The sequence below is a fragment of the Spea bombifrons genome, chromosome 8 (assembly GCF_027358695.1).
Source record: "Spea bombifrons isolate aSpeBom1 chromosome 8, aSpeBom1.2.pri, whole genome shotgun sequence".
Taxonomy (NCBI): domain Eukaryota; kingdom Metazoa; phylum Chordata; class Amphibia; order Anura; family Pelobatidae; genus Spea; species Spea bombifrons.
Window position 1 is genome coordinate 3,686,814 of NC_071094.1, and position 11,229 is coordinate 3,698,042.

General features: G+C 40.7%; 1 protein-coding gene across 1 annotated transcript; it reads right to left on the reverse strand.

The window, feature by feature from the left end:
- Positions 1-764: 764 nt before the first annotated feature.
- On the reverse strand, positions 765-8,402 carry TRAF1 (TNF receptor associated factor 1). Its single transcript, XM_053473273.1, has 8 exons — positions 8,209-8,402; positions 7,922-8,006; positions 7,160-7,258; positions 6,338-6,463; positions 4,475-4,720; positions 3,477-3,654; positions 1,447-1,595; positions 765-1,247 (listed from the first exon to the last, which is right to left on the reverse strand). Exons 1-8 carry the CDS (start codon positions 8,400-8,402, stop codon positions 1,029-1,031), a joined length of 1,296 nt encoding a protein of 431 aa, XP_053329248.1. The 3' UTR covers positions 765-1,028.
- Between the last annotated feature and the right edge of the window lie 2,827 nt (positions 8,403-11,229).

Below are 11,229 nucleotides of genomic sequence, written 5' to 3' on the forward strand. Positions count from 1 at the left end.
ACATTTTCCATCTTGAAACTTTCAAGAAGACATAAGAGACGGCAACGAACGGAACTCAATATCGGTTCCATGAGAGAGGATTTATTGCTTATTTTCAAATATCATGTTATTTGGAGACATTTCAAACATGAGACTTATCTCCTTGCAGAGATATAAATCCCTTTAGCACGTGTCTCCTTGTTGTTGGCTAGAGATACATCAAAATATGACCCATATGCATTACAAAATGATCGTTACACGGCATGTTGAATGATGGGGACCGTACACTGAATCTTTGTCGAGATTTGGTGGTTCTGATCTTCACAGAAGGACTCTGAGGTCTTCATCTTGTCCACAGTTGCGGTCAATGCAATAATGCCCACCTTGGTGGATCTAGAAGCATTATGGAGCTCCGTGGGGCTCTAGTCCAAGTCTATTCCAAGTCCCGAGCAGGCAAATTGTATGAGTTGACCAGCCGAACTCCATCCGTGTGATGGTCAACTCAAGTCTCAGCTTCCAAGGGCCAATATAGACATCTTTCATACATCAAGGTGGAAATAACAGGCAAATTATCTCCTAACTTGAGAACTAATAAAGAGAGATGATGTCTCAGCTTCATCACTGAAATATGGTTGACATCTGATAACTAGTGAGCAGGAGATACCTTGTTATGATTACCCTTCAGTCCTAGGGCCTTATCGTCGAGAACAGGTATCTTGAAGACATTCTAAGCTTTGTTTGCTTCGTAGTTAAGTATGTCTTTCCTATGCCCCTAACACGCCTCACTTAAATACTCTTAGATAGACCCGTTGGTAGAGAAGGGTCAGACGTGGACCTCTTGCATGCCAAGCCCAGGAGATCCTTCATGGCGATCCCCATCTTTCCATGGAGGTTTTTACTTTATAATTTACAAAATAAAAATGTTCTTTTGCCTCTTTTACAACACATTTTGCTTATGTCTCTTCATAAAACAACGGAGTAGATCCTACTCTGATACAGGGATCAAACATCTTTCCGTTCCTGGTTGCCGGAGTTGAGTGTCTTTGCTTCTAAGAACTGCTGTCTATGATACACCTGATGAACATGGCGTCATCCTTTACATAGTGGTTTCTAGGCGACTGAAGTTTGGGGAGCTGGCAGAATAGAGGGCAGCCGCTGGCAATGTTCATGTCCGTCACAGGCCGTTGGAAAGAAGCAGACGTAATGTCCGGGCGGAAGGCATCAATGATGGGTTCTCGATTGCTCTGGTCCAGAAGCATGAAGGTCACCTGGAAAAGAAGACATGGAAGCAGCCATAAGATACCCAGAGAAGTCATAGAACCAGCCGGCAGATCGGCCCCATTCGCCCCCGTCTAGTCTGCCCGTTTCTCCCTCCTGTGATGTAATGATAATTTCTTAAATTATATTCTTTTTAATGCAATGTGTTAGAAGAGCCAGAAAAAAAAGCTGAACGTGTGGAATATTTACCTTGTTCTTAAAAGGCCAGGGCAGAAGGTTATCGTACTCCCCTCTCATGATCGTGAAGAAGAGAGACACGTGAGTCCCTTTCCCTGCCCCGTCACCATTTAAGTAAATTCTCAGGCACACTTTATATCCGTACCTCGAAGAGTAAAATGCTGCAATCAGAGGGGAAGGTAAAGTTAATGTGTGCTCACAGAAGTGTCTGCCCCTCTCCTTCCCCCGAGAATCTGGCAATATTCTGGAGAACTTCCACAAAAAAGGCGGCCTCTCTCACGGAAGCACATGCATAACGGAGCTGATACCGAGGAGAAGGAGACGAAGAAAGAAGACAGAAGAACAAGAGGAGGCAAGAGAAGAAGCAGAAAAGGAGACAGAGACACGGAAGTGGTCGGAGGAGAAGGTAGGAAAACATTGACAGATCGGTGAGAGAGAGTGAATGAGAGTATAAGAGAGTGAATGGGAGTATTAGCGAATGAATGAGAGCATGAGAGATTGTGAGAGAGCATTATAGAGTGTGAGACGGCATGAGAGAGTGAGTGGGAGGCCGTGAGGTCTGAATAATACCGTATTTGCTCGATTATAAGACGACCCTGATTATAAGACGACCCCCCAAAATCTGAATATTAACTTAGGAAAAAAAGAAAAAGCCTGAATATAAGACGACCCTAAAGGAAAAAAGTTTTACCAGTAAATGTTAATTCATGTAAACTATTTTTTTTTAATAAAAGCTATGATTGAGAAAAATATTTTTTTTGGTTTTTATTTCTTGTATTTTCCAACCTGTCCCCCAGTTACGCACATCTGCCCCCAGGCTTGCCACACCAATATGGCACTGTGGCCCATGATATGCCTTTTAACCCTCTATATGCCACTGTGCCCCATGGTATGCCTTTTGACCCCCTATGTGCCACTCTGCCTCCAGAAATGCCTTATACCCCTATATCCCATTCTGGCATTTAGGGGGTTAAAATGCATATTATGGGGCAGAGTGGCATATAGGGAGGTATAAGGCATTCCAGGAGGCAGAGTGGCATTAAGGGAGTTAAAAGGCATTATATAGAGCACTCTGCCTCCAGAAATGCCTTATACCCCTATATGCCACTCTGGCATTTAGGGGGTTAAAAGGCATATTATGGGGCAGAGTGGCATATAGGGAGGTATAAGGCATTTCAGGAGGCAGAGTGCACTATTAAATGCCCCCTTAACGCCACTCTGCCTCCTGAAATGCCTTATACCTCCCTATATGCCACTCTGCCCCATAATATGCCTTTTAACCCCCTAAGTGCCAGAGTGGCATATAGGGGTGTAAGGCATTCCAGAAATGCCCTACACACATACACACATACACATACACACACATACACACATACACACACACACACACACACACACACACTTACTTACCGGTGCTTCCAATTTCCTGCTGTATTGCCGGGGCAGCGGGTTGACCTCTCATTCCGCGGCAGCCGGAAGGAGGTGGAGTTGGCAGCGGGGGTTTGTATGTGTCCGTCGCAAATACCTTCCCCGGCTGTCAGATCAGGAACTCTGGAACTCTGATCTCTGACAGTCGGGGAAGGTATTTGCGACGGACGCATACAAACCCCCGCTGCCAACTTCACCTCCGGAAGCACCGGTAAGTGTGTGTGTGTGTGGGGGGGGGGGGGCGACGACAGGAGGATCCAGGTCCCCTGCAGCGGTGCGGGGGATCTGGATCTTAGTCTCCTAATCAGACCTCTATTTGAGGTCTGATTAGAAGACGACCCCGATTATAAGACGAGGGGTATTTTTCAGAGCATTTGCTCTGAAAAAAACCTCGTCTTATAATCGAGCAAATACGGTAATTATAAGGGAAGGCTTTTTTCGGAGGTTTTGTCTTACAATCGAGACAAAACGGAAATAAAAATAAATAAGAAGTTTACTTTCTATGCAAATTGATGTCAATATTTGTACAATAATTATTCCCGTGAATGTATTTAATAGTATTTAATAAAACATATTTATGGTAGAGTGCCTTTAAACACTGGAGACATTAATACCTGGCGAATACAGGCTGTTCGTCCGGCCGCTGATGGCGTCTTGAAACCTCTGCTTTAAATTTGTGATTTTCCATAAAAAGTCTCCATCGTATGAGGTTTTCTCCAAGGTCTCCACACGCATGTTAAGTTCGTTTATAGTCTTGTCTTTTATGGTCACGCTAGCCTGCAAACCGATGAGCTGGGATGAAAAATAGAAGAGTGAAGGTTTATTTATAAAGAACGTGTCGCTTTTATCCACTGTGTATTTTATTACATCCGATATACTCCTAAAAGAGACACTCCAGCCAGCATGTGTACTCTAATGTGTATGTGGCCCCTTTAAATTGTCACGAGGCCCCCCCCCCTAGCGCAGACATGGAGAGATCGCGTAGAATCTCACATATGTCTTTGTCTCTTACTTGCAGAAAATAAGTTTGGTCAAACAAACAAAATCCCCCAGTAAGCATCTGCAGAAAGTGCCCCCATTTATTTGAATAGGAGCGCTTTCCTGCCACCAGTTGACTGCTTCAAGCGTGAAAACAGAACCATGGAGGGGGGGGGGATTGCACTGCAGCTGTGGAGCTGCAGCTTCTCCTAAAGGTAAGTGATTCATTGAGGAGGTTCCTTGGGATACTGGAATTTAGAAGGAGCAGTCCAGATTAGAAAAGCATCTGGGGGGGCTGGTTGCCCACCTGTGTATGCCACTTACAGGTTTAGGTATGCCCTAATATTGAGCAGTCAACACTTTGCAAGAAAACATTATTGTGGGGAAACCATGGATGGACCATGGACCATGGTTTGTCCTCTCTAAAAGTGTTCAGCAGTTCTACAGCCCACTTGAGCTTCACCCTCCATGTTGCTGGACAAAAAGTGAATAGACTCAACGTGGTCTTTGGTTGGGTCTTCAGATGTTCATATGACCCTACCTCAGAAGCTAAAAGGTAAGACACTCTGTATCCAACTTATTAACAATCGTCAGAAAAACCCTTCATCCAAGTGACCTCCATTGGGTCCCTTACCTTCTGCTCGAATTCGTTGAGCTTCGATTGATCTTTAGCCCGTTGCTCCTGAGCGCTCGTTAACTGGAGGAGAGAATTATCCAGCTCTTTGTTGAGAACCGCAATGATATTTTCAAACACTTTCACTTTGTTTTCCAGCTCCAACGTTCTACATGAAAGTTTCCAGAAGTCTTCGTGGAATTCCATGGTGTCTTCACCTTCCCATGTGCCCGACGATTGTTTCGAGCTTGAGTGTTTTCCAGGTTCCTTTAATAATAATAAAAAAAAGTGCGTTTTATGATGTTTCCATTTTGACATTAATTTTCTTGAAATATTTAGAACAAAGGCAAATTTTTGTATTTTTTTTATTCTTGAACAGAGACTAATAATCCATTTTAATAATAATATTCAATGTTTTTAGGTTAATATTTGTAAAAACCTGGGGAAAAATGCATAAATATTATATAAATATACATATAAAATATAATATATATATATATATTTATATAAAAATATATATATTATTTAATTTATTTTATTCGCTTGCTGCTCTATAAATGGTCGTATAGAGCAGGCCTACTGCTTGCGGACAATTTTATTTCTGAAACAGATTCATTTAAGATATAAAAGTCTGTAAATTAAGGTTTTGTAGGTGTTTTCTAGGAAGAAAAAATATTTTGAACGTACGTCGTTTCCTACAATTGTGAATATTAAAAATAGTGAGATTTTTTTACCATGGACTGAGCTCTTCTGGCATTCGGAAGTAATTGAAGATTATTTCTAAATATATATATACATTTTTAGCCTAATTAGTTAATAAGCATAAAATTATTAATTATTATTGTTTATGAATTAAAAAAATGAATCAACAGAGACGAAACATTTTAACCAATTGGTCCAAAAAAAAGTAAAATTATCATGTGAAAAAATAATAATAACAATCAACAGAGTAATAAAATCATGTATAAAATTGACATTTTCATTGCATTTTTACATGACTTGTCTCTTGTGCTTAGAAATTAGTGATCATCAGATCCTTCTTCCTGATTGGCTGTTTCTGAATATCCCTAACATACTGGGGTCAATGGCATTTTGTACATCGATTACTAAAAATGTCTTCCAGAAAGCAGTAATCATTCAAATTATTATAATTCAAATATATTTAATTCTTTCCCCAGTATTATCCAGTCCAGGCGGGAATTATAATATATATATATATCATTATTATTATTATTATTATTATTTTTTTTTTTTTTGCACAAACCATTAGTGAACTAGAACTATTTAAATGCCAAATAAGTACATATTGTATTTAGAAAAATTACCCCCGCAGTACAATTCAGAAATGGAACGTAGTGGAAACATATAAATTGGTGTCAAAATGTTCTAGACGGGAAATGACCTTTGCTTCGCCTGCAAAGGAACAGTATGTAAAAATGTACATTGCACGTGGTAGGGGGGCAGCAGAATACCTTCCCAAAACAAGTACGAGCGGAACCGTTTGACGCTGTCCGTCAAAACTCTGTTATTGCCTGTGTAATCATGTAGCTAGATGTACAACGGGCAACAATAGGGGCTAGAAGTGGCCCTAAATCCTTGAATCAGGGGCCAAACCAAGGAACACCAACCTCTCCTGCTCCGTTTGAGCCTTTTAGACAAAGTTAACTTAAAGGTTTTGGTTACAAATTCTGCCTGTGAAAGGTTTCTATGGGACGTTTTATTCTTGTGTCAAATTTGATCCCACTTCTGCCACCAACTCCCAGATCAGCTTCCTTTATTACGCCTTCTACAGATTCACCACCCCTGCTATATATATATATATATATATATATATATATGAATATCCAATGATAACACGGAGGAATTAGATCTTTAAATTCTTACTTCGTTAGGCGATGCGTTGATTCTGCAATCCTTTTCCAAGTGGTCTGCAAGTTCTCTTCGCATAATCGTGCGGCCACAGCCCATGTGACACAGTATTGGGGCATAATCACAAAGGTTTTGATGATCCTGAGAACGAAGAAGCCGGTAATTAATACCTCTGTGCCCCAACATGAATATACTCGATATAATGCTACATAGACCATGATATCTACATGATATATATATAAAAAAGAGCCGACCACAACTAGCCTATATGAGCTTGGGAGGCGACATGTTCTGTAAATTACAAAATTTCCCCGGTAATTTAACCAGATATTTCTTGCATGTAATTCTCACTTTTGATACAAAAAAAATGTAGGGGAAACACCTTGTCTATTCTAGGGATTTTCCTTTCAGTATAAATACCATGCAAAGTTCAGAGATGCTGCTCTAGGGCAGCTCCGAAGGGTTAATACCGACCTCGATAGAGAATATTTAATTCTCAAAGAAAAACATTTTTTTTTTTTACTGGAATTTCCCCGTAAATAACATTCACCCCTATGTTGAATTCACTTAGAGAAGCAGAAGAAAACGCCATTTTTTTAAATTTTGGTTTTTGCACAGTTCAGGAGTTCTTAAAATTCTTAAAATTCCATGGAATGGAAAAGAAAAAATATCAGCATTTTTATAATTGTTTTAAATAAAATATACACGTAATAATATAATCATTAAAAATATGAGTATTTAAGCCCGTGTGATTTTGGTTACATTTTAACATATGTGTAATATGTAATATTTCATTAAAACGAGCAGAATTGATAAAAGATGAAAACAGAAACTTACATCATACTCCTTTAAGACGCCTTTCCATCGGCACCCTGGGGCCACACAGTGAACTTTTAACTCAGAGATTTCTTTATCGGTGGCCGCATCTCCAAAAGCCTGAGGGAAACAAACAAATCTAATCAATAAAATATAAGAAAAAAAAAACAAAATACAAGAAATGTGATCTCCTTGGATATCAAATCCAGCCAAAGAGGCAAAAATTAAAAAAATTTTCTATTTATTAATTTATACTAAGGTATATTTTTAAAGGGTGCCTGAGATGGTCTGAGCCCCAAACACAGCTGGAGACACAATGTTTCCTTGGAGGATAGTGAATTGCCGATCCTCGGGGGCAGTCCTTTGTTCTCTGGGCGGGGCCAGTGGCTTCCTGGCTTCCACTTGGCTCCTTATATGGGAAAGGTGACATTCAGCCCAAAGTCTGGCTCTGCCCGGTTCAAAAAGAGTGGGGGATTTTGTTCTAGCCATGACGACTTTCGTTTTGTCGTCAACAAGTCCAGCTCTGGCCCCCGAGCTGCTGCACCCACACGTATCTGCCTGCCCCAATGGGAAGACTCCAGGAATGCCAAACTTTTGCCATGGAATGACCATAAACAAGGTTGTATTTTAATTATGTCACCCACAGACAGGCCCAGACTGGACATCTGGGTCATTGGATGGTGTGTCCCACTTCTTTTACCTCCTGGGCCTTCACTAAACCCATGGCATCCTACGAACATGCGCAACCTGCCAGGTGTTACGCGTCTCACCGAAATCCTATACCTGCTCTATCGTTCGAAGGGAGTCTTCAGGCACGACGTCAGGGTCAGCCGGCTCCTCCTTACACTTGGCACAAATCGGTTTGGTCCTAAAAACCAAAGAACGTTGATTTCATTGGTCAGTCAATATGGAGACTCTACGCCGGAATGTTTATTGACAGCTGATGGTAATTGATAATGTACATGTACGGGCTCAAAATGCATTGTTTTCAATCGGTTTAGGAACCTCTCATTGTCTTTAAGGGGTTAACCCCGGGTCTCTGTAGCAGGTGAAAGTTCGTATTTACTAACCTTACGATCCAAGACAAACAAGCAGAGCAGTATCTGTGACCACACGGAGTCTGCTGAGCTTTCTTCAGCACGTGGCGGCAATTACAGCACAAGTACCTCTCTCCGGGGGAGACGCTGAAGATGTGTGGAGGGTAACCAGGCGCAAACTCGTTCTCGCCAGGGGTTGGAGGAGACCCCCCGTCCCGTTTCGCCATCTCTTCGAGTAATTCAGAAGCAGGAGGCAACGCGAAAATACAAACTCTGTCTGAACAACAACAAAAAAAACTTTAAGAGACGAAACTAAAACCTCGAGCACTTCCTGTTTCAAAAGTCCTTGCCGAGGTTTGTAATGAGTTGGGAAAGTACGTAAGAATTCCCCCAAACTTATTTAATGTGACATAGTAATAAAAAAAAAGTCCACAAACTGATGAACACCACAGCAGGTTTAGAGTTAAAGTATTAAAAAAAAATCTAAATTTTAATGAATAAAAATAAGTACATAAATATAAATAATTATAAATAAAATAAATACATAGATATGAATATAAATGATTTATCAATAGTAATAAATATTTAGATATAAACATAAATTAGTATAAATAAAAATATTTATAGAGATAGAAAAATAAATGATTCTAAATAAAATAAATATAGAGATATAAACATGAATTAGTATAACTATAAGTTGTAACAAAAAAAAAGATATAAATAGAAATAATTATTACTGTATACAGCGTTGGGGGTTATATTACTGTATACAGCGCTGAGGGCTATTACTGTATACAGCGCTGGGGGTTATTACTGTATACAGCGCTGGGGGTTATATTACTGTATACAGCGCTGGGGGTTATATTACTGTATACAGCGTTGGGGGTTATATTACTGTATACAGCGCCGGGGTTATATTACTGTATACAGTGCTGGGGGGTTATATTACTGTATACAGCGCTGGGAGGTTATATTACTGTATACAGCGCTGGTGGTTATATTACTGTATACAGCGCTGGGGGTTATGTTACTGTATACAGCGCTGGGGGGTTATATTACTGTATACAGCGCTGGGGGGGTTATATTACTGTATACAGTGCTGGGGGGTTATATTACTGTATACAGCGCTGGGGGTTATATGACTGTATACAGCGTTGGGGGTTATATTACTGTATACAGCGCTGGGGTTATATTACTGTATACAGCGCTGGGGGTTATATTACTGTATACAGCGCTGGGGGGTTATATTACTGTATACAGCGCTGGGGGTTATATTACTGTATACAGCGCTGGGGGTTATATTACTGTATACAGCGCTGGGGTTATATTACTGTATACCGTGCTGGGGGTTATATTACTGTATACAGCGCTGGGGGTTATATTACTGTATACATCGCTGGGGGTTATATTACTGTATACCGCGCTGGGGGGTTATATGACTGTATATAGCGCTGGGGGTTATATGACTGTAAATAATGCTGGGGGTTATTTTACTGTGTATAGCGCTGGGGGTTATTACTGTATACAGCGCTGGGGGTTATTTGACTGTGTATAGCGCTGGGGGTTATATGACTGTATATAGCGCTGGGGGTTATATGACTGTATACAGCGCTGGGGGTTATTACTGTATACAGCGCTGGGGGTTATATGACTGTATACAGCGCTGGGGGGTTATATTACTGTATACAGTGCTGGGGGTTATATTACTGTGTATAGCGCTGGGGGGGTTATATGACTGTGTATAGTGCTGGGGGTTATATGACTGTGTATTGCGCTGGGGGGTTATATGACTGTGCATTGCGCTGGGGGGTTATATGACTGTGTATAGCGCTGGGGGGTTATATGACTGTGTATAGCGCTGGGGGTTATATGACTGTGTATAGCGCTGTGGGTTATATTACTGTGTATAGCGCTGGGGGACTTCCCCTTTAAATCCTTGGATATCTGCAGCCATAACCTTGTTATTAAATCCCCGGTTGTCAGGATGGAGTGTTGCCGAGTATACAGAGCTTTGAGTCCTTTTCCGTTGAGCGTTTGGCAGATTATCTCACGCGCCGGACCAAGTTCTTCATGACTCTGATAACAGCCGAGGGGGAGACACCAAAATCGTGAATGGATACGGGGAGGAGATGCGAGAGTAATAATGGCTCCTCTTTCCAGTATGAGAATGTCGGCCTTCAGAGAATTGTGAAGGGTAGATACAGAAATCAAAGGTTATACAGAGAGGGGCACTTTTGTTTTATTGGGTGTGGCTGGGGTGGGGCTTTACCAAGACTTTATGGGTAATTTTTGTTGCCTGTTGGTAGCTATTGGTGAAGTTAAGTGGGGCATTTAGTAGAACAATAATGGGGTTTATTTACCCCGTTTATTTATAAAGCCGTTCCCTGCTGTTTCTATACACATTATCGGGGCTTTTAGGGCTGTAGAACCCTGCGATCCCCTCATACCCAGCAAACATTCTGACCTCCTAGAAAAGAGGGGCATCAGGGGAGGGGAGAGGGGCATCAGGGAAGGAAAGAGGGGCATCAGGAGGAGGTATAGGGAGCCATATTGTCTGCTTTTATTTATTTTTACACTTTAAAGATTTTTTTTTAATTAACATAGAAATATTTTTAATCTTTTTAATTAAAAAAAAAATTTTTTTTTCTTAAGAAAAAAAAATAGAGGCCAAATGTATATTCTTTTTTATTTTATTTAATTTTTTTGGTACTAAGTCATCTCCAGTTGCACTTTTTTTTTTCCCACCGATTTTGCACAAATCTATTTTGTTTCGTTCTAACAGCATCGGACACGGATATGGAAATTGAGAAAGCGAATGTTATGAAATGCTGATTTAGTAAAAGAATGCATTGTACCCCGGAGGCCCCTGCTGGAAAATTGCTTTTGATGACGTCTGTGAGTTTTCATTAGTCGTTCAGGTCGGAGTGGAAGGTTAAACTCTTCACAGATTAGACTAAAACCTGCGTAGTTCATCATATCCACTTTTTAAAACATAAATAAAGCCTAAGAGAAGCGCGACGGCCTTACAGGAAAAGGATTATTATTATTATTCTT

What these genes read in the sequence shown, in the direction of transcription:
- TRAF1 (XM_053473273.1), bottom strand. Translation starts at nt 8,402, where the DNA reads ATGGCGAAACGGGACGGGGGGTCTCCTCCAACCCCTGGCGAGAACGAG. An exon ending in TGTTTGTCTTGGATCGTAAG is followed by an intron (nt 8,007 to 8,208) that starts GTTAGTAAATAC and finishes TTTGGTTTTTAG; the next exon opens with GACCAAACCGATTTGTGCCA. An exon ending in GAACAGCCTGTATTCGCCAG is followed by an intron (nt 1,596 to 3,476) that starts GTATTAATGTCT and finishes CTCTGATTGCAG; the next exon opens with CATTTTACTCTTCGAGGTAC.